Source organism: Electrophorus electricus, chromosome 13 (genome assembly GCF_041902795.1).
Source record: "Electrophorus electricus isolate QZ-2024a chromosome 13, ASM4190279v1, whole genome shotgun sequence".
NCBI classification, from domain to species: Eukaryota; Metazoa; Chordata; class Actinopteri; order Gymnotiformes; family Gymnotidae; genus Electrophorus; species Electrophorus electricus.
The window spans coordinates 11,732,876-11,759,200 of record NC_137509.1 but is presented as its reverse complement, the minus strand read 5'-3'; the positions used below and the strand labels follow the sequence as shown (position 1 = coordinate 11,759,200).

The following is a 26,325-nucleotide window of genomic DNA, read 5'->3' as shown; positions in this document are numbered from 1 at the left end:
AGCTTTTCTAGCTAGTTACATGCTCCATTGTCCAACGAGCATTTTCTTTTTAGCTAGCTAATGTTAGGTTGCAGTCCAGTGGAAATGTAACATTTGTTTTCAGGCACTGTTCCACGTATTTGCGACTGAGAAGGCATGTTAGCAACCTCATAAATAAATGAGACTATAAACCTTAAACAATGAGACTAAACAGAAAATATCAAACGTAGACTTGAGACTCTATTCAATCTCTCCAAAGACTCGAGACTTGACTCAGACTTGCACTCCAGAGACATGAGGCTTGACTCAGACTCGTACAAAGTGACATGTAAACATCTGATATATGCAAATATTTCGTTACTTTAACAAGTGCATGGTCTATGTGAGTTGTTGTACCATTTGGTTTGCAGACAAACTCTCCATCCTGCAGTTGGCAGGTCTCTGTAGGGAGGCAGCTGGTGTTGTAGCACTGGATGATTCTTCCACCCAGACACACACACTGGTGCTCACAGCCCTCCAGATACCAGCTCTCATTCACCTAAACCACACAAATAAGCAGGGACTGAGATTATATTGGAGGGGATAGGAATCATTTTTGCCGCTGACTAGTGAACCTCCAACTTTTTCTGTATAACTGATGTGCGTGAGACACTCACAGGGTGGTAGGAACCGATAGTGTCCACACAGCCACAGTCTTTGAGAGGCACACACTTGTTGTTGCTCAGCACAAAGCCAGGGTTACATTCACAGCCTTCAACACACTTCTCACCACAGCCAGGAGGACCACTCACACCCACACATGTTTCTGGACATGAACTCACACACATGGAGTAGTGACTGTTAGGAGGACAAACCAGAGCTGTGGAGAACAAAGACAGAAAAAGTCACCTTACCACACGAGACAGATACAAGTCAGTGGGTAATTTTGGCGCATGTCTGACTTTCTAAGTATTTGAAGTGCAATGCTGTTAGAAAGAGCTTACAGCTTTAACTCTCATAAAAACCCCAAGAGACAAGACACTTACTCAGGAATAATGATAAGCAGTTAAAGAATTGTTAAAATTATTTGGTTAAAGCAGAGTAAGTATTTGGAAGAAAGATTCAATACCTTTTAGGCAAAATAACACATCATATAAAGTGTTCGGTATGAAAAACGCATTTTGCAGCTGGCCTTCAGCTTAGTAAATGAAGAAACAGGAATATGAATATGTATACAAGTGTACAAGTACACCCGTGAATGATGTGTGGGATGAGACTCACGGCAGAAGTCTGGTTCTCGCCATTGGTGGATTGGTGCCCCAGCACTGAGACAAGCATCAGTGTAGGCCTGGAGCTGGTCACACAGGGTTTGCTGGAGTCCCTGATAGCGGCACATGTCAAACACACAGCTCTGGAAGAACGGCAGAGGGTCCACCACCTTTATACAGTCCCTATGAGTGTGAGGAAGGGAAAGGAGGTGAGAGGGAGAGAGAAATTTAAAAAGGGACAAGGATTGCTATATGTGTTCTCCCTGATAAATGAGCCCCTGACTGTGGTGCTATTAGCACTCAACTCTACCTGCTTTACCAGGTGAGCTACAGGATCACCGAGGACATGAATCTAAAAAATAATTTATTCTGGAGTAGAAGGCAGTGTAAAAGACAGGACGAATTTCAGCAGGTGCTCCATGGGAATGTTCCTACCTGAATGGTCCACTAGTGTCAGTGATTTTTCCACATTTCTCTGGTTTAGACACTTCAGCCTCAAGGCTGGGGTCACATGGTGGGTCAGGACCAATATCAGGCTTGCATCTAAAAATACAACATCAAAGATACTCAGAAAATCTTCTGTACATAAATTAACATGGTGTGAGCAAAAGATTTTAAATGTTTTAAATTAAACAACATGATAGTGCTATGATTAATACAAGCTTATTGGGTTGATTATTGTCTTATTGTCTTTAACAGAGGAAAACACAAAAAAAGAGACTAACGTGTCATCCTCGTCTTTATCGGTTTGCCAGCTGTTGCCAAATTGATCTGAGCTGCCAGTCAGGGATCCATCTGGTTTGGTAAAATCATTGTTGGGGTTTCCACTGTAGTCCCCACACAAACCACACATCTGCTCAAAGTAGGTACTGAGAGAGAAAGAGAAAAAGAGAAATAATAACATGATTTTTTTCAATATTTATAGTACCAAGACTTAAACCTGATATGGACTTCATTGTCATTTTTTTAAAAATGCATTAATGGTGCTAATGAGTAAGTATTTGGGATGTGTCCAAAATGATTACACATCAACTCATCTGAAACACTAAGAGATAAATAGTAACTTGGTGATGCTGCTTTCTTGCTGACAGCATTTAACTGCTGGCTCAACTAGATGATGTATTTGGCCACATCACTGGTCAAAGCACATCATTCCAAAAGACGCAATAATGTCTAAAGTAAAAGAATCATATTGTATTGGTTTTGTTGGTCTCAGAGTCTATACAATCGCAAAGCTAAAAGTGCACCATACTCCAGTATCTATAGCACATGTCTGCCGCAGTACCTGGGCACTGTGATCTTAGCATAGTGGTTACCATCCCACCGCACCTCCAGGCCAAAGGGTGTGGTGAGGATGACATACTGCCCAGCCAAGGTTAGAGAGATTAGAGGAGAGGGGGAATGAGGGAGGGCTACTCTCCGTCCATTCACCTGAAAATGATGGAAAACCAATAAACAATTTACAACAAATACCAGCTTTGCTAAGACAGACATGAAGACTTATTTCATTCACACAATTAAGATCAACAGAGATGTTGCATGAAAATGGGTTTCCAGTAGTTCAAGCTAACCAGTGTGATTCTGCTCTTCATCATTGTCACAGTGATGCCGTTGACAGTCACGTACAACTTCCTGAGGTAAGATACGCCAGACACTCCTCTCTCCTCATTCTTCCCCTCCACAGAGAACCAGGGCCCTGCACAACACAGAACAAAAACTGTAATCACTGTACGTTTATAATGTACAAGTGTTCAAAGCAATATGCCACATCTTTTTTGGTTTACATGTTATACATTTTTAAATACCAATGGTAACCAATTCACACCCAAATGCAGGAATATACAGCATTCTGTTACATTTTTACATAGATCCATGGCCTCTACTCACCAGTGTTGTTTCTGCAGGTGCGGGCCAGCGTGTAGGTGCAGGTACCCATGAAAGAGTAGTATTTACCATCAAAGGTGTTGTAATGAGGGTCACCCGAGATGATGCAGTCCTGAGAACCTACGTGAGACCAAAGGACAGATGACCTCACCCACCTCAGAATCTAAACCTGTTTATTTATTTCAAGTTTTTATTTACTGACCAACTGGGTAACAGCCTATTTGTCCTCCCTGCACACCACACTGCTGCATGGGAGGGCATTCAGCAGCACTGCAGGTGACGAATGGAGGATCACACCTGCACAGCAGCTCACAGTCCTTAGTGTAGAACTCCTCATCTGGCTAATGTCCACAGAGAGAAGGCAGGACATTGGCGACAAATGTCTGATACATTCATATGCTGAGGTACTAAAGATGCTGACTACGACCCAGTAACACTCGTACATATTCACCTTGTAGTACTGTCCATTATAATTGCAGCCACATGTGTCTTTTTTCACACATTTGCCAGCACTGAGTATGTATCCAGGGTCACACACACATCCCTCAGAACAGGGTCCAGTACACTGGCTGGGTGGGGGAGGGGTACAGGAGGGCTGACAAGGTCGGACACAGGGGTCATAGTGGCTGTTGGGTGGGCATTGGAGAGCTAAAATAAAGAATGTACAGTGTGACTGTGGTAATCACACTTAAGAGAGAATGAATAACACCAAATATATACACTATGTATTCACATTACATTCTACAATGTAGTGTCTGATTAGAGGAAAATATAGGACCTCATCATCTTGTGTATATAAAGTGCAGAGTGCGATGTAATTGTATGTGACTTACGGCAGAAGGTGGTGTTTCTCCAGGGACCGATGTTGACTCCGCGATCCTGACACTCGTTGACGTAGGCTTCAATGGCCTCACACAAGGCAGAGTGAGGGCCGTCCAGCGCACACAGATCAAACACACAGTTTTTGAAGAAACTCTACGCAAACACAGATTTTTGATATAAAGAACATGATTAATGTTAAATGACTAAAGATGTTAAGTACTCAGCTGACAATGGCCTGGTCTGAATAACTCACATTGGGATTGACTCTTGGGTGACAGACAGCGAATGGGCCTTTGCTGTCCAGTATGATTCCACAGTAGGCGGGACTCTCATAAAGGTCCTGCTCAGCATCTGTGCATCCAGGGTCTGGACCGACGGGGCTCTTATTGCAGCTGAGGAGCAAATGAAGACAAGAGTCAGTTGTCTTCCAGCCCCATGATCAGTTACCGGAGGGAATAAGGAATGACGGATTCCTCGGTATGTACAGTACGATATCGGTGACTCACTCAGGGTCTGTGTTCCAGCTGTTACCAAAATCAGTTGGACTGTTGACCAGTTCACCGGTGGGAGTACGGAAGTCATCTTTAAAGTCGCCATTATAGTCGCCACACAGGCCGCACAGCCTGTCCTGGTAGCTGCACATACATGCAAGTGCAACGCATGAGTAAGATGCACTGGATTCACAGTGCAATGATCATTCTCAGTTTTACACAACACTCACTCTTTGATGACTTTGATGTCCATGTAGTGGTTTCCATCATAGCGAACTGTCACACCAAAGTTCAAGGTTACACTATAGAGTGTCCCAGATTGAAAGACGTCCACTCCAGGAGCAGGGCTTAGAGGAATGTTCACAGTGGTTCCATTCAGCTGAGAGACCAGATGGAAACCAGTAGTAAGAAGATTTCCTATTTACAACATACCTGCAGAACCCACCTTTTCTACATCAGTTCTCTTTTTGCTTACTGACCTGCACGACTCCTCCTTTCAAGATGGACACCTTCACTCCTAGAACGTGGACGTGGACAGCACTCACGTAGCTGACGGTGGGGACATTGTAACGATTCTCATTGTCAGTATAAACAGCAAAGTAAGGCACATCTGTGCTGTTGCAAGGCTCAGACATCAAGTAGGTGCAGTTGCCCATGAAGTCATAACTGCGTTTGTCAAAGGTGGAGTAGTGGGGATCACCCGAGGCAATACAGGTGGAGGTGTCTGTAGAGATTAAAAACAACAACAACAACAACAACAAGTCTTAAAAACAACAACAAGTCTTACAGGCCTGATTTACATACGCTAATAAAACACACATGTGCTTTGCTTTTGATCTGTCTGAATCCAAAAATTAATCATAGTATATTAAGGCTAGAAGGTTAACATATGCCAGCATCTCCACTGGAAGATATATTGCCACAACACCTTTAGGATAGCAACCATGGACTCCTCCCACTTGTAGACATTCTTCCGTGGGGTCACAGGTGTTGTCTACACAGCTCAAAGTGTAATTGCCGGCACAGCGGCACAGCTTGGAGCAGTCATTCCCAAAGACGAGCTCTCCAGGCTGAAAAAAAGACATAGAAGTTACATTTATGGGTCTAGGAATGCATCTTCCAAGACTGGATCCATTTTTTTCATAATCAGTCCATGTACCTCATAGTAGTTGTTGTCATCATCCAGACATCCACACTGCTCAATGGGAATACATCGTTTCCCCCGGAACACAAAACCTGGTTTGCAGAAGCAGCCGCTGATACAAGAGCCAGTGCAGTTGGTGGAGGGCTCTTTACAGCTGGGAATGCAAGCTGGACCACACTCTATGTACTCAGAATCAGGAGGGCACTTCACTATTTGTAGAAAAGAACAGGGTGGTTAGGACATGTTCATATGCCTTGATGCACTAGACAGAGGAGAATAAGATGCAGTTCACCTGGTGGTGTAGTTGGTATCGGAGCAGTTGGTTTCGGTGTAGTGGTTGTGGGGGGCTTTGATGTAGTGTGTCCATCTGTAGGTCAGGATTATAAAACAGTGGTGAAACCACACTTAAGTTGCAAGCGGTTTAGTATTCGTTGATTAGCTGCTGGTGATCTTCAGACCGAAGTGTAGGAGATACTGTACTTCCACTTCAGGGAATGACATCATAATATATCTATATACTTGGTTGTTTTTGTGTAGTTGTGCATATATATGTATGTTTGTCTAAATACACCAGAGATGGTCACTTGAGTCAGCTGCTCAAATTCCACTAGCTACACAGCTTGCGGATGGGATGAAAAGTATCCTACTCAGCTGCCTTGATTGACAGCTAATAAATGCTTGATCTAGTAAGCTCCATATAATTTGAAACAATGTCTAGCTTTTCTAGCTAGTTACATGCTCCATTGTCCAACGAGCATTTTCTTTTTAGCTAGCTAATGTTAGGTTGCAGTCCAGTGGAAATGTAACATTTGTTTTCAGGCACTGTTCCACGTATTTGCGACTGAGAAGGCATGTTAGCAACCTCATAAATAAATGAGACTATAAACCTTAAACAATGAGACTAAACAGAAAATATCAAACGTAGACTTGAGACTCTATTCAATCTCTCCAAAGACTCGAGACTTGACTCAGACTTGCACTCCAGAGACATGAGGCTTGACTCAGACTCGTACAAAGTGACATGTAAACATCTGCTATATGCAAATATTTCGTTACTTTAACAAGTGCATGGTCTATGTGAGTTGTTGTACCATTTGGTTTGCAGACAAACTCTCCATCCTGCAGTTGGCAGGTCTCTGTAGGGAGGCAGCTGGTGTTGTAGCACTGGATGATTCTTCCACCCAGACACACACACTGGTGCTCACAGCCCTCCAGATACCAGCTCTCATTCACCTAAACCACACAAATAAGCAGGGACTGAGATTATATTGGAGGGGATAGGAATCATTTTTGCCGCTGACTAGTGAACCTCCAACTTTTTCTGTATAACTGATGTGCGTGAGACACTCACAGGGTGGTAGGAACCGATAGTGTCCACACAGCCACAGTCTTTGAGAGGCACACACTTGTTGTTGCTCAGCACAAAGCCAGGGTTACATTCACAGCCTTCAACACACTTCTCACCACAGCCAGGAGGACCACTCACACCCACACATGTTTCTGGACATGAACTCACACACATGGAGTAGTGACTGTTAGGAGGACAAACCAGAGCTGTGGAGAACAAAGACAGAAAAAGTCACCTTACCACACGAGACAGATACAAGTCAGTGGGTAATTTTGGCGCATGTCTGACTTTCTAAGTATTTGAAGTGCAATGCTGTTAGAAAGAGCTTACAGCTTTAACTCTCATAAAAACCCCAAGAGACAAGACACTTACTCAGGAATAATGATAAGCAGTTAAAGAATTGTTAAAATTATTTGGTTAAAGCAGAGTAAGTATTTGGAAGAAAGATTCAATACCTTTTAGGCAAAATAACACATCATATAAAGTGTTCGGTATGAAAAACGCATTTTGCAGCTGGCCTTCAGCTTAGTAAATGAAGAAACAGGAATATGAATATGTATACAAGTGTACAAGTACACCCGTGAATGATGTGTGGGATGAGACTCACGGCAGAAGTCTGGTTCTCGCCATTGGTGGATTGGTGCCCCAGCACTGAGACAAGCATCAGTGTAGGCCTGGAGCTGGTCACACAGGGTTTGCTGGAGTCCCTGATAGCGGCACATGTCAAACACACAGCTCTGGAAGAACGGCAGAGGGTCCACCACCTTTATACAGTCCCTATGAGTGTGAGGAAGGGAAAGGAGGTGAGAGGGAGAGAGAAATTTAAAAAGGGACAAGGATTGCTATATGTGTTCTCCCTGATAAATGAGCCCCTGACTGTGGTGCTATTAGCACTCAACTCTACCTGCTTTACCAGGTGAGCTACAGGATCACCGAGGACATGAATCTAAAAAATAATTTATTCTGGAGTAGAAGGCAGTGTAAAAGACAGGACGAATTTCAGCAGGTGCTCCATGGGAATGTTCCTACCTGAATGGTCCACTAGTGTCAGTGATTTTTCCACATTTCTCTGGTTTAGACACTTCAGCCTCAAGGCTGGGGTCACATGGTGGGTCAGGACCAATATCAGGCTTGCATCTAAAAATACAACATCAAAGATACTCAGAAAATCTTCTGTACATAAATTAACATGGTGTGAGCAAAAGATTTTAAATGTTTTAAATTAAACAACATGATAGTGCTATGATTAATACAAGCTTATTGGGTTGATTATTGTCTTATTGTCTTTAACAGAGGAAAACACAAAAAAAGAGACTAACGTGTCATCCTCGTCTTTATCGGTTTGCCAGCTGTTGCCAAATTGATCTGAGCTGCCAGTCAGGGATCCATCTGGTTTGGTAAAATCATTGTTGGGGTTTCCACTGTAGTCCCCACACAAACCACACATCTGCTCAAAGTAGGTACTGAGAGAGAAAGAGAAAAAGAGAAATAATAACATGATTTTTTTCAATATTTATAGTACCAAGACTTAAACCTGATATGGACTTCATTGTCATTTTTTTAAAAATGCATTAATGGTGCTAATGAGTAAGTATTTGGGATGTGTCCAAAATGATTACACATCAACTCATCTGAAACACTAAGAGATAAATAGTAACTTGGTGATGCTGCTTTCTTGCTGACAGCATTTAACTGCTGGCTCAACTAGATGATGTATTTGGCCACATCACTGGTCAAAGCACATCATTCCAAAAGACGCAATAATGTCTAAAGTAAAAGAATCATATTGTATTGGTTTTGTTGGTCTCAGAGTCTATACAATCGCAAAGCTAAAAGTGCACCATACTCCAGTATCTATAGCACATGTCTGCCGCAGTACCTGGGCACTGTGATCTTAGCATAGTGGTTACCATCCCACCGCACCTCCAGGCCAAAGGGTGTGGTGAGGATGACATACTGCCCAGCCAAGGTTAGAGAGATTAGAGGAGAGGGGGAATGAGGGAGGGCTACTCTCCGTCCATTCACCTGAAAATGATGGAAAACCAATAAACAATTTACAACAAATACCAGCTTTGCTAAGACAGACATGAAGACTTATTTCATTCACACAATTAAGATCAACAGAGATGTTGCATGAAAATGGGTTTCCAGTAGTTCAAGCTAACCAGTGTGATTCTGCTCTTCATCATTGTCACAGTGATGCCGTTGACAGTCACGTACAACTTCCTGAGGTAAGATACGCCAGACACTCCTCTCTCCTCATTCTTCCCCTCCACAGAGAACCAGGGCCCTGCACAACACAGAACAAAAACTGTAATCACTGTACGTTTATAATGTACAAGTGTTCAAAGCAATATGCCACATCTTTTTTGGTTTACATGTTATACATTTTTAAATACCAATGGTAACCAATTCACACCCAAATGCAGGAATATACAGCATTCTGTTACATTTTTACATAGATCCATGGCCTCTACTCACCAGTGTTGTTTCTGCAGGTGCGGGCCAGCGTGTAGGTGCAGGTACCCATGAAAGAGTAGTATTTACCATCAAAGGTGTTGTAATGAGGGTCACCCGAGATGATGCAGTCCTGAGAACCTACGTGAGACCAAAGGACAGATGACCTCACCCACCTCAGAATCTAAACCTGTTTATTTATTTCAAGTTTTTATTTACTGACCAACTGGGTAACAGCCTATTTGTCCTCCCTGCACACCACACTGCTGCATGGGAGGGCATTCAGCAGCACTGCAGGTGACGAATGGAGGATCACACCTGCACAGCAGCTCACAGTCCTTAGTGTAGAACTCCTCATCTGGCTAATGTCCACAGAGAGAAGGCAGGACATTGGCGACAAATGTCTGATACATTCATATGCTGAGGTACTAAAGATGCTGACTACGACCCAGTAACACTCGTACATATTCACCTTGTAGTACTGTCCATTATAATTGCAGCCACATGTGTCTTTTTTCACACATTTGCCAGCACTGAGTATGTATCCAGGGTCACACACACATCCCTCAGAACAGGGTCCAGTACACTGGCTGGGTGGGGGAGGGGTACAGGAGGGCTGACAAGGTCGGACACAGGGGTCATAGTGGCTGTTGGGTGGGCATTGGAGAGCTAAAATAAAGAATGTACAGTGTGACTGTGGTAATCACACTTAAGAGAGAATGAATAACACCAAATATATACACTATGTATTCACATTACATTCTACAATGTAGTGTCTGATTAGAGGAAAATATAGGACCTCATCATCTTGTGTATATAAAGTGCAGAGTGCGATGTAATTGTATGTGACTTACGGCAGAAGGTGGTGTTTCTCCAGGGACCGATGTTGACTCCGCGATCCTGACACTCGTTGACGTAGGCTTCAATGGCCTCACACAAGGCAGAGTGAGGGCCGTCCAGCGCACACAGATCAAACACACAGTTTTTGAAGAAACTCTACGCAAACACAGATTTTTGATATAAAGAACATGATTAATGTTAAATGACTAAAGATGTTAAGTACTCAGCTGACAATGGCCTGGTCTGAATAACTCACATTGGGATTGACTCTTGGGTGACAGACAGCGAATGGGCCTTTGCTGTCCAGTATGATTCCACAGTAGGCGGGACTCTCATAAAGGTCCTGCTCAGCATCTGTGCATCCAGGGTCTGGACCGACGGGGCTCTTATTGCAGCTGAGGAGCAAATGAAGACAAGAGTCAGTTGTCTTCCAGCCCCATGATCAGTTACCGGAGGGAATAAGGAATGACGGATTCCTCGGTATGTACAGTACGATATCGGTGACTCACTCAGGGTCTGTGTTCCAGCTGTTACCAAAATCAGTTGGACTGTTGACCAGTTCACCGGTGGGAGTACGGAAGTCATCTTTAAAGTCGCCATTATAGTCGCCACACAGGCCGCACAGCCTGTCCTGGTAGCTGCACATACATGCAAGTGCAACGCATGAGTAAGATGCACTGGATTCACAGTGCAATGATCATTCTCAGTTTTACACAACACTCACTCTTTGATGACTTTGATGTCCATGTAGTGGTTTCCATCATAGCGAACTGTCACACCAAAGTTCAAGGTTACACTATAGAGTGTCCCAGATTGAAAGACGTCCACTCCAGGAGCAGGGCTTAGAGGAATGTTCACAGTGGTTCCATTCAGCTGAGAGACCAGATGGAAACCAGTAGTAAGAAGATTTCCTATTTACAACATACCTGCAGAACCCACCTTTTCTACATCAGTTCTCTTTTTGCTTACTGACCTGCACGACTCCTCCTTTCAAGATGGACACCTTCACTCCTAGAACGTGGACGTGGACAGCACTCACGTAGCTGACGGTGGGGACATTGTAACGATTCTCATTGTCAGTATAAACAGCAAAGTAAGGCACATCTGTGCTGTTGCAAGGCTCAGACATCAAGTAGGTGCAGTTGCCCATGAAGTCATAACTGCGTTTGTCAAAGGTGGAGTAGTGGGGATCACCCGAGGCAATACAGGTGGAGGTGTCTGTAGAGATTAAAAACAACAACAACAACAACAACAAGTCTTAAAAACAACAACAAGTCTTACAGGCCTGATTTACATACGCTAATAAAACACACATGTGCTTTGCTTTTGATCTGTCTGAATCCAAAAATTAATCATAGTATATTAAGGCTAGAAGGTTAACATATGCCAGCATCTCCACTGGAAGATATATTGCCACAACACCTTTAGGATAGCAACCATGGACTCCTCCCACTTGTAGACATTCTTCCGTGGGGTCACAGGTGTTGTCTACACAGCTCAAAGTGTAATTGCCGGCACAGCGGCACAGCTTGGAGCAGTCATTCCCAAAGACGAGCTCTCCAGGCTGAAAAAAAGACATAGAAGTTACATTTATGGGTCTAGGAATGCATCTTCCAAGACTGGATCCATTTTTTTCATAATCAGTCCATGTACCTCATAGTAGTTGTTGTCATCATCCAGACATCCACACTGCTCAATGGGAATACATCGTTTCCCCCGGAACACAAAACCTGGTTTGCAGAAGCAGCCGCTGATACAAGAGCCAGTGCAGTTGGTGGAGGGCTCTTTACAGCTGGGAATGCAAGCTGGACCACACTCTATGTACTCAGAATCAGGAGGGCACTTCACTATTTGTAGAAAAGAACAGGGTGGTTAGGACATGTTCATATGCCTTGATGCACTAGACAGAGGAGAATAAGATGCAGTTCACCTGGTGGTGTAGTTGGTATCGGAGCAGTTGGTTTCGGTGTAGTGGTTGTGGGGGGCTTTGATGTAGTGTGTCCATCTGTAGGTCAGGATTATAAAACAGTGGTGAAACCACACTTAAGTTGCAAGCGGTTTAGTATTCGTTGATTAGCTGCTGGTGATCTTCAGACCGAAGTGTAGGAGATACTGTACTTCCACTTCAGGGAATGACATCATAATATATCTATATACTTGGTTGTTTTTGTGTAGTTGTGCATATATATGTATGTTTGTCTAAATACACCAGAGATGGTCACTTGAGTCAGCTGCTCAAATTCCACTAGCTACACAGCTTGCGGATGGGATGAAAAGTATCCTACTCAGCTGCCTTGATTGACAGCTAATAAATGCTTGATCTAGTAAGCTCCATATAATTTGAAACAATGTCTAGCTTTTCTAGCTAGTTACATGCTCCATTGTCCAACGAGCATTTTCTTTTTAGCTAGCTAATGTTAGGTTGCAGTCCAGTGGAAATGTAACATTTGTTTTCAGGCACTGTTCCACGTATTTGCGACTGAGAAGGCATGTTAGCAACCTCATAAATAAATGAGACTATAAACCTTAAACAATGAGACTAAACAGAAAATATCAAACGTAGACTTGAGACTCTATTCAATCTCTCCAAAGACTCGAGACTTGACTCAGACTTGCACTCCAGAGACATGAGGCTTGACTCAGACTCGTACAAAGTGACATGTAAACATCTGATATATGCAAATATTTCGTTACTTTAACAAGTGCATGGTCTATGTGAGTTGTTGTACCATTTGGTTTGCAGACAAACTCTCCATCCTGCAGTTGGCAGGTCTCTGTAGGGAGGCAGCTGGTGTTGTAGCACTGGATGATTCTTCCACCCAGACACACACACTGGTGCTCACAGCCCTCCAGATACCAGCTCTCATTCACCTAAACCACACAAATAAGCAGGGACTGAGATTATATTGGAGGGGATAGGAATCATTTTTGCCGCTGACTAGTGAACCTCCAACTTTTTCTGTATAACTGATGTGCGTGAGACACTCACAGGGTGGTAGGAACCGATAGTGTCCACACAGCCACAGTCTTTGAGAGGCACACACTTGTTGTTGCTCAGCACAAAGCCAGGGTTACATTCACAGCCTTCAACACACTTCTCACCACAGCCAGGAGGACCACTCACACCCACACATGTTTCTGGACATGAACTCACACACATGGAGTAGTGACTGTTAGGAGGACAAACCAGAGCTGTGGAGAACAAAGACAGAAAAAGTCACCTTACCACACGAGACAGATACAAGTCAGTGGGTAATTTTGGCGCATGTCTGACTTTCTAAGTATTTGAAGTGCAATGCTGTTAGAAAGAGCTTACAGCTTTAACTCTCATAAAAACCCCAAGAGACAAGACACTTACTCAGGAATAATGATAAGCAGTTAAAGAATTGTTAAAATTATTTGGTTAAAGCAGAGTAAGTATTTGGAAGAAAGATTCAATACCTTTTAGGCAAAATAACACATCATATAAAGTGTTCGGTATGAAAAACGCATTTTGCAGCTGGCCTTCAGCTTAGTAAATGAAGAAACAGGAATATGAATATGTATACAAGTGTACAAGTACACCCGTGAATGATGTGTGGGATGAGACTCACGGCAGAAGTCTGGTTCTCGCCATTGGTGGATTGGTGCCCCAGCACTGAGACAAGCATCAGTGTAGGCCTGGAGCTGGTCACACAGGGTTTGCTGGAGTCCCTGATAGCGGCACATGTCAAACACACAGCTCTGGAAGAACGGCAGAGGGTCCACCACCTTTATACAGTCCCTATGAGTGTGAGGAAGGGAAAGGAGGTGAGAGGGAGAGAGAAATTTAAAAAGGGACAAGGATTGCTATATGTGTTCTCCCTGATAAATGAGCCCCTGACTGTGGTGCTATTAGCACTCAACTCTACCTGCTTTACCAGGTGAGCTACAGGATCACCGAGGACATGAATCTAAAAAATAATTTATTCTGGAGTAGAAGGCAGTGTAAAAGACAGGACGAATTTCAGCAGGTGCTCCATGGGAATGTTCCTACCTGAATGGTCCACTAGTGTCAGTGATTTTTCCACATTTCTCTGGTTTAGACACTTCAGCCTCAAGGCTGGGGTCACATGGTGGGTCAGGACCAATATCAGGCTTGCATCTAAAAATACAACATCAAAGATACTCAGAAAATCTTCTGTACATAAATTAACATGGTGTGAGCAAAAGATTTTAAATGTTTTAAATTAAACAACATGATAGTGCTATGATTAATACAAGCTTATTGGGTTGATTATTGTCTTATTGTCTTTAACAGAGGAAAACACAAAAAAAGAGACTAACGTGTCATCCTCGTCTTTATCGGTTTGCCAGCTGTTGCCAAATTGATCTGAGCTGCCAGTCAGGGATCCATCTGGTTTGGTAAAATCATTGTTGGGGTTTCCACTGTAGTCCCCACACAAACCACACATCTGCTCAAAGTAGGTACTGAGAGAGAAAGAGAAAAAGAGAAATAATAACATGATTTTTTTCAATATTTATAGTACCAAGACTTAAACCTGATATGGACTTCATTGTCATTTTTTTAAAAATGCATTAATGGTGCTAATGAGTAAGTATTTGGGATGTGTCCAAAATGATTACACATCAACTCATCTGAAACACTAAGAGATAAATAGTAACTTGGTGATGCTGCTTTCTTGCTGACAGCATTTAACTGCTGGCTCAACTAGATGATGTATTTGGCCACATCACTGGTCAAAGCACATCATTCCAAAAGACGCAATAATGTCTAAAGTAAAAGAATCATATTGTATTGGTTTTGTTGGTCTCAGAGTCTATACAATCGCAAAGCTAAAAGTGCACCATACTCCAGTATCTATAGCACATGTCTGCCGCAGTACCTGGGCACTGTGATCTTAGCATAGTGGTTACCATCCCACCGCACCTCCAGGCCAAAGGGTGTGGTGAGGATGACATACTGCCCAGCCAAGGTTAGAGAGATTAGAGGAGAGGGGGAATGAGGGAGGGCTACTCTCCGTCCATTCACCTGAAAATGATGGAAAACCAATAAACAATTTACAACAAATACCAGCTTTGCTAAGACAGACATGAAGACTTATTTCATTCACACAATTAAGATCAACAGAGATGTTGCATGAAAATGGGTTTCCAGTAGTTCAAGCTAACCAGTGTGATTCTGCTCTTCATCATTGTCACAGTGATGCCGTTGACAGTCACGTACAACTTCCTGAGGTAAGATACGCCAGACACTCCTCTCTCCTCATTCTTCCCCTCCACAGAGAACCAGGGCCCTGCACAACACAGAACAAAAACTGTAATCACTGTACGTTTATAATGTACAAGTGTTCAAAGCAATATGCCACATCTTTTTTGGTTTACATGTTATACATTTTTAAATACCAATGGTAACCAATTCACACCCAAATGCAGGAATATACAGCATTCTGTTACATTTTTACATAGATCCATGGCCTCTACTCACCAGTGTTGTTTCTGCAGGTGCGGGCCAGCGTGTAGGTGCAGGTACCCATGAAAGAGTAGTATTTACCATCAAAGGTGTTGTAATGAGGGTCACCCGAGATGATGCAGTCCTGAGAACCTACGTGAGACCAAAGGACAGATGACCTCACCCACCTCAGAATCTAAACCTGTTTATTTATTTCAAGTTTTTATTTACTGACCAACTGGGTAACAGCCTATTTGTCCTCCCTGCACACCACACTGCTGCATGGGAGGGCATTCAGCAGCACTGCAGGTGACGAATGGAGGATCACACCTGCACAGCAGCTCACAGTCCTTAGTGTAGAACTCCTCATCTGGCTAATGTCCACAGAGAGAAGGCAGGACATTGGCGACAAATGTCTGATACATTCATATGCTGAGGTACTAAAGATGCTGACTACGACCCAGTAACACTCGTACATATTCACCTTGTAGTACTGTCCATTATAATTGCAGCCACATGTGTCTTTTTTCACACATTTGCCAGCACTGAGTATGTATCCAGGGTCACACACACATCCCTCAGAACAGGGTCCAGTACACTGGCTGGGTGGGGGAGGGGTACAGGAGGGCTGACAAGGTCGGACACAGGGGTCATAGTGGCTGTTGGGTGGGCATTGGAGAGCTAAAATAAAGAATGTACAGTGTGACTGTGGTAATCACACTTAAGAGAGAATGAATAACACCAAATATATACACTATGTATTCACATTACATTCTACAATGTAGTGTCTGATTAGAGGAAAATATAGGACCTCATCATCTTGTGTATATAAAGTGCAGAGTGCGATGTAATTGTATGTGACTTACGGCAGAAGGTGGTGTTTCTCCAGGGACCGATGTTGACTCCGCGATCCTGACACTCGTTGACGTAGGCTTCAATGGCCTCACACAAGGCAGAGTGAGGGCCGTCCAGCGCACACAGATCAAACACACAGTTTTTGAAGAAACTCTACGCAAACACAGATTTTTGATATAAAGAACATGATTAATGTTAAATGACTAAAGATGTTAAGTACTCAGCTGACAATGGCCTGGTCTGAATAACTCACATTGGGATTGACTCTTGGGTGACAGACAGCGAATGGGCCTTTGCTGTCCAGTATGATTCCACAGTAGGCGGGACTCTCATAAAGGTCCTGCTCAGCATCTGTGCATCCAGGGTCTGGACCGACGGGGCTCTTATTGCAGCTGAGGAGCAAATGAAGACAAGAGTCAGTTGTCTTCCAGCCCCATGATCAGTTACCGGAGGGAATAAGGAATGACGGATTCCTCGGTATGTACAGTACGATATCGGTGACTCACTCAGGGTCTGTGTTCCAGCTGTTACCAAAATCAGTTGGACTGTTGACCAGTTCACCGGTGGGAGTACGGAAGTCATCTTTAAAGTCGCCATTATAGTCGCCACACAGGCCGCACAGCCTGTCCTGGTAGCTGCACATACATGCAAGTGCAACGCATGAGTAAGATGCACTGGATTCACAGTGCAATGATCATTCTCAGTTTTACACAACACTCACTCTTTGATGACTTTGATGTCCATGTAGTGGTTTCCATCATAGCGAACTGTCACACCAAAGTTCAAGGTTACACTATAGAGTGTCCCAGATTGAAAGACGTCCACTCCAGGAGCAGGGCTTAGAGGAATGTTCACAGTGGTTCCATTCAGCTGAGAGACCAGATGGAAACCAGTAGTAAGAAGATTTCCTATTTACAACATACCTGCAGAACCCACCTTTTCTACATCAGTTCTCTTTTTGCTTACTGACCTGCACGACTCCTCCTTTCAAGATGGACACCTTCACTCCTAGAACGTGGACGTGGACAGCACTCACGTAGCTGACGGTGGGGACATTGTAACGATTCTCATTGTCAGTATAAACAGCAAAGTAAGGCACATCTGTGCTGTTGCAAGGCTCAGACATCAAGTAGGTGCAGTTGCCCATGAAGTCATAACTGCGTTTGTCAAAGGTGGAGTAGTGGGGATCACCCGAGGCAATACAGGTGGAGGTGTCTGTAGAGATTAAAAACAACAACAACAACAACAACAAGTCTTAAAAACAACAACAAGTCTTACAGGCCTGATTTACATACGCTAATAAAACACACATGTGCTTTGCTTTTGATCTGTCTGAATCCAAAAATTAATCATAGTATATTAAGGCTAGAAGGTTAACATATGCCAGCATCTCCACTGGAAGATATATTGCCACAACACCTTTAGGATAGCAACCATGGACTCCTCCCACTTGTAGACATTCTTCCGTGGGGTCACAGGTGTTGTCTACACAGCTCAAAGTGTAATTGCCGGCACAGCGGCACAGCTTGGAGCAGTCATTCCCAAAGACGAGCTCTCCAGGCTGAAAAAAAGACATAGAAGTTACATTTATGGGTCTAGGAATGCATCTTCCAAGACTGGATCCATTTTTTTCATAATCAGTCCATGTACCTCATAGTAGTTGTTGTCATCATCCAGACATCCACACTGCTCAATGGGAATACATCGTTTCCCCCGGAACACAAAACCTGGTTTGCAGAAGCAGCCGCTGATACAAGAGCCAGTGCAGTTGGTGGAGGGCTCTTTACAGCTGGGAATGCAAGCTGGACCACACTCTATGTACTCAGAATCAGGAGGGCACTTCACTATTTGTAGAAAAGAACAGGGTGGTTAGGACATGTTCATATGCCTTGATGCACTAGACAGAGGAGAATAAGATGCAGTTCACCTGGTGGTGTAGTTGGTATCGGAGCAGTTGGTTTCGGTGTAGTGGTTGTGGGGGGCTTTGATGTAGTGTGTCCATCTGTAGGTCAGGATTATAAAACAGTGGTGAAACCACACTTAAGTTGCAAGCGGTTTAGTATTCGTTGATTAGCTGCTGGTGATCTTCAGACCGAAGTGTAGGAGATACTGTACTTCCACTTCAGGGAATGACATCATAATATATCTATATACTTGGTTGTTTTTGTGTAGTTGTGCATATATATGTATGTTTGTCTAAATACACCAGAGATGGTCACTTGAGTCAGCTGCTCAAATTCCACTAGCTACACAGCTTGCGGATGGGATGAAAAGTATCCTACTCAGCTGCCTTGATTGACAGCTAATAAATGCTTGATCTAGTAAGCTCCATATAATTTGAAACAATGTCTAGCTTTTCTAGCTAGTTACATGCTCCATTGTCCAACGAGCATTTTCTTTTTAGCTAGCTAATGTTAGGTTGCAGTCCAGTGGAAATGTAACATTTGTTTTCAGGCACTGTTCCACGTATTTGCGACTGAGAAGGCATGTTAGCAACCTCATAAATAAATGAGACTATAAACCTTAAACAATGAGACTAAACAGAAAATATCAAACGTAGACTTGAGACTCTATTCAATCTCTCCAAAGACTCGAGACTTGACTCAGACTTGCACTCCAGAGACATGAGGCTTGACTCAGACTCGTACAAAGTGACATGTAAACATCTGCTATATGCAAATATTTCGTTACTTTAACAAGTGCATGGTCTATGTGAGTTGTTGTACCATTTGGTTTGCAGACAAACTCTCCATCCTGCAGTTGGCAGGTCTCTGTAGGGAGGCAGCTGGTGTTGTAGCACTGGATGATTCTTCCACCCAGACACACACACTGGTGCTCACAGCCCTCCAGATACCAGCTCTCATTCACCTAAACCACACAAATAAGCAGGGACTGAGATTATATTGGAGGGGATAGGAATCATTTTTGCCGCTGACTAGTGAACCTCCAACTTTTTCTGTATAACTGATGTGCGTGAGACACTCACAGGGTGGTAGGAACCGATAGTGTCCACACAGCCACAGTCTTTGAGAGGCACACACTTGTTGTTGCTCAGCACAAAGCCAGGGTTACATTCACAGCCTTCAACACACTTCTCACCACAGCCAGGAGGACCACTCACACCCACACATGTTTCTGGACATGAACTCACACACATGGAGTAGTGACTGTTAGGAGGACAAACCAGAGCTGTGGAGAACAAAGACAGAAAAAGTCACCTTACCACACGAGACAGATACAAGTCAGTGGGTAATTTTGGCGCATGTCTGACTTTCTAAGTATTTGAAGTGCAATGCTGTTAGAAAGAGCTTACAGCTTTAACTCTCATAAAAACCCCAAGAGACAAGACACTTACTCAGGAATAATGATAAGCAGTTAAAGAATTGTTAAAATTATTTGGTTAAAGCAGAGTAAGTATTTGGAAGAAAGATTCAATACCTTTTAGGCAAAATAACACATCATATAAAGTGTTCGGTATGAAAAACGCATTTTGCAGCTGGCCTTCAGCTTAGTAAATGAAGAAACAGGAATATGAATATGTATACAAGTGTACAAGTACACCCGTGAATGATGTGTGGGATGAGACTCACGGCAGAAGTCTGGTTCTCGCCATTGGTGGATTGGTGCCCCAGCACTGAGACAAGCATCAGTGTAGGCCTGGAGCTGGTCACACAGGGTTTGCTGGAGTCCCTGATAGCGGCACATGTCAAACACACAGCTCTGGAAGAACGGCAGAGGGTCCACCACCTTTATACAGTCCCTATGAGTGTGAGGAAGGGAAAGGAGGTGAGAGGGAGAGAGAAATTTAAAAAGGGACAAGGATTGCTATATGTGTTCTCCCTGATAAATGAGCCCCTGACTGTGGTGCTATTAGCACTCAACTCTACCTGCTTTACCAGGTGAGCTACAGGATCACCGAGGACATGAATCTAAAAAATAATTTATTCTGGAGTAGAAGGCAGTGTAAAAGACAGGACGAATTTCAGCAGGTGCTCCATGGGAATGTTCCTACCTGAATGGTCCACTAGTGTCAGTGATTTTTCCACATTTCTCTGGTTTAGACACTTCAGCCTCAAGGCTGGGGTCACATGGTGGGTCAGGACCAATATCAGGCTTGCATCTAAAAATACAACATCAAAGATACTCAGAAAATCTTCTGTACATAAATTAACATGGTGTGAGCAAAAGATTTTAAATGTTTTAAATTAAACAACATGATAGTGCTATGATTAATACAAGCTTATTGGGTTGATTATTGTCTTATTGTCTTTAACAGAGGAAAACACAAAAAAAGAGACTAACGTGTCATCCTCGTCTTTATCGGTTTGCCAGCTGTTGCCAAATTGATCTGAGCTGCCAGTCAGGGATCCATCTGGTTTGGTAAAATCATTGTTGGGGTTTCCACTGTAGTCCCCACACAAACCACACATCTGCTCAAAGTAGGTACTGAGAGAGAAAGAGAAAAAGAGAAATAATAACATGATTTTTTTCAATATTTATAGTACCAAGACTTAAACCTGATATGGACTTCATTGTCATTTTTTTAAAAATGCATTAATGGTGCTAATGAGTAAGTATTTGGGATGTGTCCAAAATGATTACACATCAACTCATCTGAAACACTAAGAGATAAATAGTAACTTGGTGATGCTGCTTTCTTGCTGACAGCATTTAACTGCTGGCTCAACTAGATGATGTATTTGGCCACATCACTGGTCAAAGCACATCATTCCAAAAGACGCAATAATGTCTAAAGTAAAAGAATCATATTGTATTGGTTTTGTTGGTCTCAGAGTCTATACAATCGCAAAGCTAAAAGTGCACCATACTCCAGTATCTATAGCACATGTCTGCCGCAGTACCTGGGCACTGTGATCTTAGCATAGTGGTTACCATCCCACCGCACCTCCAGGCCAAAGGGTGTGGTGAGGATGACATACTGCCCAGCCAAGGTTAGAGAGATTAGAGGAGAGGGGGAATGAGGGAGGGCTACTCTCCGTCCATTCACCTGAAAATGATGGAAAACCAATAAACAATTTACAACAAATACCAGCTTTGCTAAGACAGACATGAAGACTTATTTCATTCACACAATTAAGATCAACAGAGATGTTGCATGAAAATGGGTTTCCAGTAGTTCAAGCTAACCAGTGTGATTCTGCTCTTCATCATTGTCACAGTGATGCCGTTGACAGTCACGTACAACTTCCTGAGGTAAGATACGCCAGACACTCCTCTCTCCTCATTCTTCCCCTCCACAGAGAACCAGGGCCCTGCACAACACAGAACAAAAACTGTAATCACTGTACGTTTATAATGTACAAGTGTTCAAAGCAATATGCCACATCTTTTTTGGTTTACATGTTATACATTTTTAAATACCAATGGTAACCAATTCACACCCAAATGCAGGAATATACAGCATTCTGTTACATTTTTACATAGATCCATGGCCTCTACTCACCAGTGTTGTTTCTGCAGGTGCGGGCCAGCGTGTAGGTGCAGGTACCCATGAAAGAGTAGTATTTACCATCAAAGGTGTTGTAATGAGGGTCACCCGAGATGATGCAGTCCTGAGAACCTACGTGAGACCAAAGGACAGATGACCTCACCCACCTCAGAATCTAAACCTGTTTATTTATTTCAAGTTTTTATTTACTGACCAACTGGGTAACAGCCTATTTGTCCTCCCTGCACACCACACTGCTGCATGGGAGGGCATTCAGCAGCACTGCAGGTGACGAATGGAGGATCACACCTGCACAGCAGCTCACAGTCCTTAGTGTAGAACTCCTCATCTGGCTAATGTCCACAGAGAGAAGGCAGGACATTGGCGACAAATGTCTGATACATTCATATGCTGAGGTACTAAAGATGCTGACTACGACCCAGTAACACTCGTACATATTCACCTTGTAGTACTGTCCATTATAATTGCAGCCACATGTGTCTTTTTTCACACATTTGCCAGCACTGAGTATGTATCCAGGGTCACACACACATCCCTCAGAACAGGGTCCAGTACACTGGCTGGGTGGGGGAGGGGTACAGGAGGGCTGACAAGGTCGGACACAGGGGTCATAGTGGCTGTTGGGTGGGCATTGGAGAGCTAAAATAAAGAATGTACAGTGTGACTGTGGTAATCACACTTAAGAGAGAATGAATAACACCAAATATATACACTATGTATTCACATTACATTCTACAATGTAGTGTCTGATTAGAGGAAAATATAGGACCTCATCATCTTGTGTATATAAAGTGCAGAGTGCGATGTAATTGTATGTGACTTACGGCAGAAGGTGGTGTTTCTCCAGGGACCGATGTTGACTCCGCGATCCTGACACTCGTTGACGTAGGCTTCAATGGCCTCACACAAGGCAGAGTGAGGGCCGTCCAGCGCACACAGATCAAACACACAGTTTTTGAAGAAACTCTACGCAAACACAGATTTTTGATATAAAGAACATGATTAATGTTAAATGACTAAAGATGTTAAGTACTCAGCTGACAATGGCCTGGTCTGAATAACTCACATTGGGATTGACTCTTGGGTGACAGACAGCGAATGGGCCTTTGCTGTCCAGTATGATTCCACAGTAGGCGGGACTCTCATAAAGGTCCTGCTCAGCATCTGTGCATCCAGGGTCTGGACCGACGGGGCTCTTATTGCAGCTGAGGAGCAAATGAAGACAAGAGTCAGTTGTCTTCCAGCCCCATGATCAGTTACCGGAGGGAATAAGGAATGACGGATTCCTCGGTATGTACAGTACGATATCGGTGACTCACTCAGGGTCTGTGTTCCAGCTGTTACCAAAATCAGTTGGACTGTTGACCAGTTCACCGGTGGGAGTACGGAAGTCATCTTTAAAGTCGCCATTATAGTCGCCACACAGGCCGCACAGCCTGTCCTGGTAGCTGCACATACATGCAAGTGCAACGCATGAGTAAGATGCACTGGATTCACAGTGCAATGATCATTCTCAGTTTTACACAACACTCACTCTTTGATGACTTTGATGTCCATGTAGTGGTTTCCATCATAGCGAACTGTCACACCAAAGTTCAAGGTTACACTATAGAGTGTCCCAGATTGAAAGACGTCCACTCCAGGAGCAGGGCTTAGAGGAATGTTCACAGTGGTTCCATTCAGCTGAGAGACCAGATGGAAACCAGTAGTAAGAAGATTTCCTATTTACAACATACCTGCAGAACCCACCTTTTCTACATCAGTTCTCTTTTTGCTTACTGACCTGCACGACTCCTCCTTTCAAGATGGACACCTTCACTCCTAGAACGTGGACGTGGACAGCACTCACGTAGCTGACGGTGGGGACATTGTAACGATTCTCATTGTCAGTATAAACAGCAAAGTAAGGCACATCTGTGCTGTTGCAAGGCTCAGACATCAAGTAGGTGCAGTTGCCCATGAAGTCATAACTGCGTTTGTCAAAGGTGGAGTAGTGGGGATCACCCGAGGCAATACAGGTGGAGGTGTCTGTAGAGATTAAAAACAACAACAACAACAACAACAAGTCTTAAAAACAACAACAAGTCTTACAGGCCTGATTTACATACGCTAATAAAACACACATGTGCTTTGCTTTTGATCTGTCTGAATCCAAAAATTAATCATAGTATATTAAGGCTAGAAGGTTAACATATGCCAGCATCTCCACTGGAAGATATATTGCCACAACACCTTTAGGATAGCAACCATGGACTCCTCCCACTTGTAGACATTCTTCCGTGGGGTCACAGGTGTTGTCTACACAGCTCAAAGTGTAATTGCCGGCACAGCGGCACAGCTTGGAGCAGTCATTCCCAAAGACGAGCTCTCCAGGCTGAAAAAAAGACATAGAAGTTACATTTATGGGTCTAGGAATGCATCTTCCAAGACTGGATCCATTTTTTTCATAATCAGTCCATGTACCTCATAGTAGTTGTTGTCATCATCCAGACATCCACACTGCTCAATGGGAATACATCGTTTCCCCCGGAACACAAAACCTGGTTTGCAGAAGCAGCCGCTGATACAAGAGCCAGTGCAGTTGGTGGAGGGCTCTTTACAGCTGGGAATGCAAGCTGGACCACACTCTATGTACTCAGAATCAGGAGGGCACTTCACTATTTGTAGAAAAGAACAGGGTGGTTAGGACATGTTCATATGCCTTGATGCACTAGACAGAGGAGAATAAGATGCAGTTCACCTGGTGGTGTAGTTGGTATCGGAGCAGTTGGTTTCGGTGTAGTGGTTGTGGGGGGCTTTGATGTAGTGTGTCCATCTGTAGGTCAGGATTATAAAACAGTGGTGAAACCACACTTAAGTTGCAAGCGGTTTAGTATTCGTTGATTAGCTGCTGGTGATCTTCAGACCGAAGTGTAGGAGATACTGTACTTCCACTTCAGGGAATGACATCATAATATATCTATATACTTGGTTGTTTTTGTGTAGTTGTGCATATATATGTATGTTTGTCTAAATACACCAGAGATGGTCACTTGAGTCAGCTGCTCAAATTCCACTAGCTACACAGCTTGCGGATGGGATGAAAAGTATCCTACTCAGCTGCCTTGATTGACAGCTAATAAATGCTTGATCTAGTAAGCTCCATATAATTTGAAACAATGTCTAGCTTTTCTAGCTAGTTACATGCTCCATTGTCCAACGAGCATTTTCTTTTTAGCTAGCTAATGTTAGGTTGCAGTCCAGTGGAAATGTAACATTTGTTTTCAGGCACTGTTCCACGTATTTGCGACTGAGAAGGCATGTTAGCAACCTCATAAATAAATGAGACTATAAACCTTAAACAATGAGACTAAACAGAAAATATCAAACGTAGACTTGAGACTCTATTCAATCTCTCCAAAGACTCGAGACTTGACTCAGACTTGCACTCCAGAGACATGAGGCTTGACTCAGACTCGTACAAAGTGACATGTAAACATCTGCTATATGCAAATATTTCGTTACTTTAACAAGTGCATGGTCTATGTGAGTTGTTGTACCATTTGGTTTGCAGACAAACTCTCCATCCTGCAGTTGGCAGGTCTCTGTAGGGAGGCAGCTGGTGTTGTAGCACTGGATGATTCTTCCACCCAGACACACACACTGGTGCTCACAGCCCTCCAGATACCAGCTCTCATTCACCTAAACCACACAAATAAGCAGGGACTGAGATTATATTGGAGGGGATAGGAATCATTTTTGCCGCTGACTAGTGAACCTCCAACTTTTTCTGTATAACTGATGTGCGTGAGACACTCACAGGGTGGTAGGAACCGATAGTGTCCACACAGCCACAGTCTTTGAGAGGCACACACTTGTTGTTGCTCAGCACAAAGCCAGGGTTACATTCACAGCCTTCAACACACTTCTCACCACAGCCAGGAGGACCACTCACACCCACACATGTTTCTGGACATGAACTCACACACATGGAGTAGTGACTGTTAGGAGGACAAACCAGAGCTGTGGAGAACAAAGACAGAAAAAGTCACCTTACCACACGAGACAGATACAAGTCAGTGGGTAATTTTGGCGCATGTCTGACTTTCTAAGTATTTGAAGTGCAATGCTGTTAGAAAGAGCTTACAGCTTTAACTCTCATAAAAACCCCAAGAGACAAGACACTTACTCAGGAATAATGATAAGCAGTTAAAGAATTGTTAAAATTATTTGGTTAAAGCAGAGTAAGTATTTGGAAGAAAGATTCAATACCTTTTAGGCAAAATAACACATCATATAAAGTGTTCGGTATGAAAAACGCATTTTGCAGCTGGCCTTCAGCTTAGTAAATGAAGAAACAGGAATATGAATATGTATA

The 26,325-nt window shown here is 43.3% G+C and overlaps 1 protein-coding gene across 4 annotated transcripts in view; it reads right to left on the bottom strand.

Annotated features, from left to right (window-relative positions):
- zanl (zonadhesin, like) overlaps positions 1-26,325 on the bottom strand; it is a 66,667-nt gene that overhangs the window by 22,782 nt on the left and 17,560 nt on the right. For all 4 annotated transcript variants that reach the window (XM_081695256.1, XM_081695252.1, XM_081695254.1 and 1 more), the window contains exons 54-127: positions 25,768-25,970; positions 25,508-25,649; positions 24,709-24,783; positions 24,432-24,625; positions 24,201-24,342; positions 23,752-23,996; positions 23,503-23,651; positions 23,288-23,416; positions 23,035-23,173; positions 22,793-22,934; positions 22,411-22,607; positions 22,162-22,300; positions 21,963-22,079; positions 21,647-21,771; positions 21,361-21,506; positions 20,801-20,944; positions 20,511-20,618; positions 20,089-20,258; positions 19,485-19,687; positions 19,225-19,366; positions 18,426-18,500; positions 18,149-18,342; positions 17,918-18,059; positions 17,469-17,713; positions 17,220-17,368; positions 17,005-17,133; positions 16,752-16,890; positions 16,510-16,651; positions 16,128-16,324; positions 15,879-16,017; positions 15,680-15,796; positions 15,364-15,488; positions 15,078-15,223; positions 14,518-14,661; positions 14,228-14,335; positions 13,806-13,975; positions 13,202-13,404; positions 12,942-13,083; positions 12,143-12,217; positions 11,866-12,059; positions 11,635-11,776; positions 11,186-11,430; positions 10,937-11,085; positions 10,722-10,850; positions 10,469-10,607; positions 10,227-10,368; positions 9,845-10,041; positions 9,596-9,734; positions 9,397-9,513; positions 9,081-9,205; positions 8,795-8,940; positions 8,235-8,378; positions 7,945-8,052; positions 7,523-7,692; positions 6,919-7,121; positions 6,659-6,800; positions 5,860-5,934; positions 5,583-5,776; positions 5,352-5,493; positions 4,903-5,147; positions 4,654-4,802; positions 4,439-4,567; positions 4,186-4,324; positions 3,944-4,085; positions 3,562-3,758; positions 3,313-3,451; positions 3,114-3,230; positions 2,798-2,922; positions 2,512-2,657; positions 1,952-2,095; positions 1,662-1,769; positions 1,240-1,409; positions 636-838; positions 376-517 (exon numbers count right to left, since the gene is read on the bottom strand). In XM_081695256.1, the coding sequence (XP_081551382.1) occupies positions 376-517; positions 636-838; positions 1,240-1,409; positions 1,662-1,769; positions 1,952-2,095; positions 2,512-2,657; positions 2,798-2,922; positions 3,114-3,230; positions 3,313-3,451; positions 3,562-3,758; positions 3,944-4,085; positions 4,186-4,324; positions 4,439-4,567; positions 4,654-4,802; positions 4,903-5,147; positions 5,352-5,493; positions 5,583-5,776; positions 5,860-5,934; positions 6,659-6,800; positions 6,919-7,121; positions 7,523-7,692; positions 7,945-8,052; positions 8,235-8,378; positions 8,795-8,940; positions 9,081-9,205; positions 9,397-9,513; positions 9,596-9,734; positions 9,845-10,041; positions 10,227-10,368; positions 10,469-10,607; positions 10,722-10,850; positions 10,937-11,085; positions 11,186-11,430; positions 11,635-11,776; positions 11,866-12,059; positions 12,143-12,217; positions 12,942-13,083; positions 13,202-13,404; positions 13,806-13,975; positions 14,228-14,335; positions 14,518-14,661; positions 15,078-15,223; positions 15,364-15,488; positions 15,680-15,796; positions 15,879-16,017; positions 16,128-16,324; positions 16,510-16,651; positions 16,752-16,890; positions 17,005-17,133; positions 17,220-17,368; positions 17,469-17,713; positions 17,918-18,059; positions 18,149-18,342; positions 18,426-18,500; positions 19,225-19,366; positions 19,485-19,687; positions 20,089-20,258; positions 20,511-20,618; positions 20,801-20,944; positions 21,361-21,506; positions 21,647-21,771; positions 21,963-22,079; positions 22,162-22,300; positions 22,411-22,607; positions 22,793-22,934; positions 23,035-23,173; positions 23,288-23,416; positions 23,503-23,651; positions 23,752-23,996; positions 24,201-24,342; positions 24,432-24,625; positions 24,709-24,783; positions 25,508-25,649; positions 25,768-25,970 (11,169 nt within the window). The remainder of the gene's footprint in view (positions 1-375; positions 518-635; positions 839-1,239; positions 1,410-1,661; positions 1,770-1,951; positions 2,096-2,511; positions 2,658-2,797; positions 2,923-3,113; positions 3,231-3,312; positions 3,452-3,561; positions 3,759-3,943; positions 4,086-4,185; positions 4,325-4,438; positions 4,568-4,653; positions 4,803-4,902; positions 5,148-5,351; positions 5,494-5,582; positions 5,777-5,859; positions 5,935-6,658; positions 6,801-6,918; positions 7,122-7,522; positions 7,693-7,944; positions 8,053-8,234; positions 8,379-8,794; positions 8,941-9,080; positions 9,206-9,396; positions 9,514-9,595; positions 9,735-9,844; positions 10,042-10,226; positions 10,369-10,468; positions 10,608-10,721; positions 10,851-10,936; positions 11,086-11,185; positions 11,431-11,634; positions 11,777-11,865; positions 12,060-12,142; positions 12,218-12,941; positions 13,084-13,201; positions 13,405-13,805; positions 13,976-14,227; positions 14,336-14,517; positions 14,662-15,077; positions 15,224-15,363; positions 15,489-15,679; positions 15,797-15,878; positions 16,018-16,127; positions 16,325-16,509; positions 16,652-16,751; positions 16,891-17,004; positions 17,134-17,219; positions 17,369-17,468; positions 17,714-17,917; positions 18,060-18,148; positions 18,343-18,425; positions 18,501-19,224; positions 19,367-19,484; positions 19,688-20,088; positions 20,259-20,510; positions 20,619-20,800; positions 20,945-21,360; positions 21,507-21,646; positions 21,772-21,962; positions 22,080-22,161; positions 22,301-22,410; positions 22,608-22,792; positions 22,935-23,034; positions 23,174-23,287; positions 23,417-23,502; positions 23,652-23,751; positions 23,997-24,200; positions 24,343-24,431; positions 24,626-24,708; positions 24,784-25,507; positions 25,650-25,767; positions 25,971-26,325) is intronic.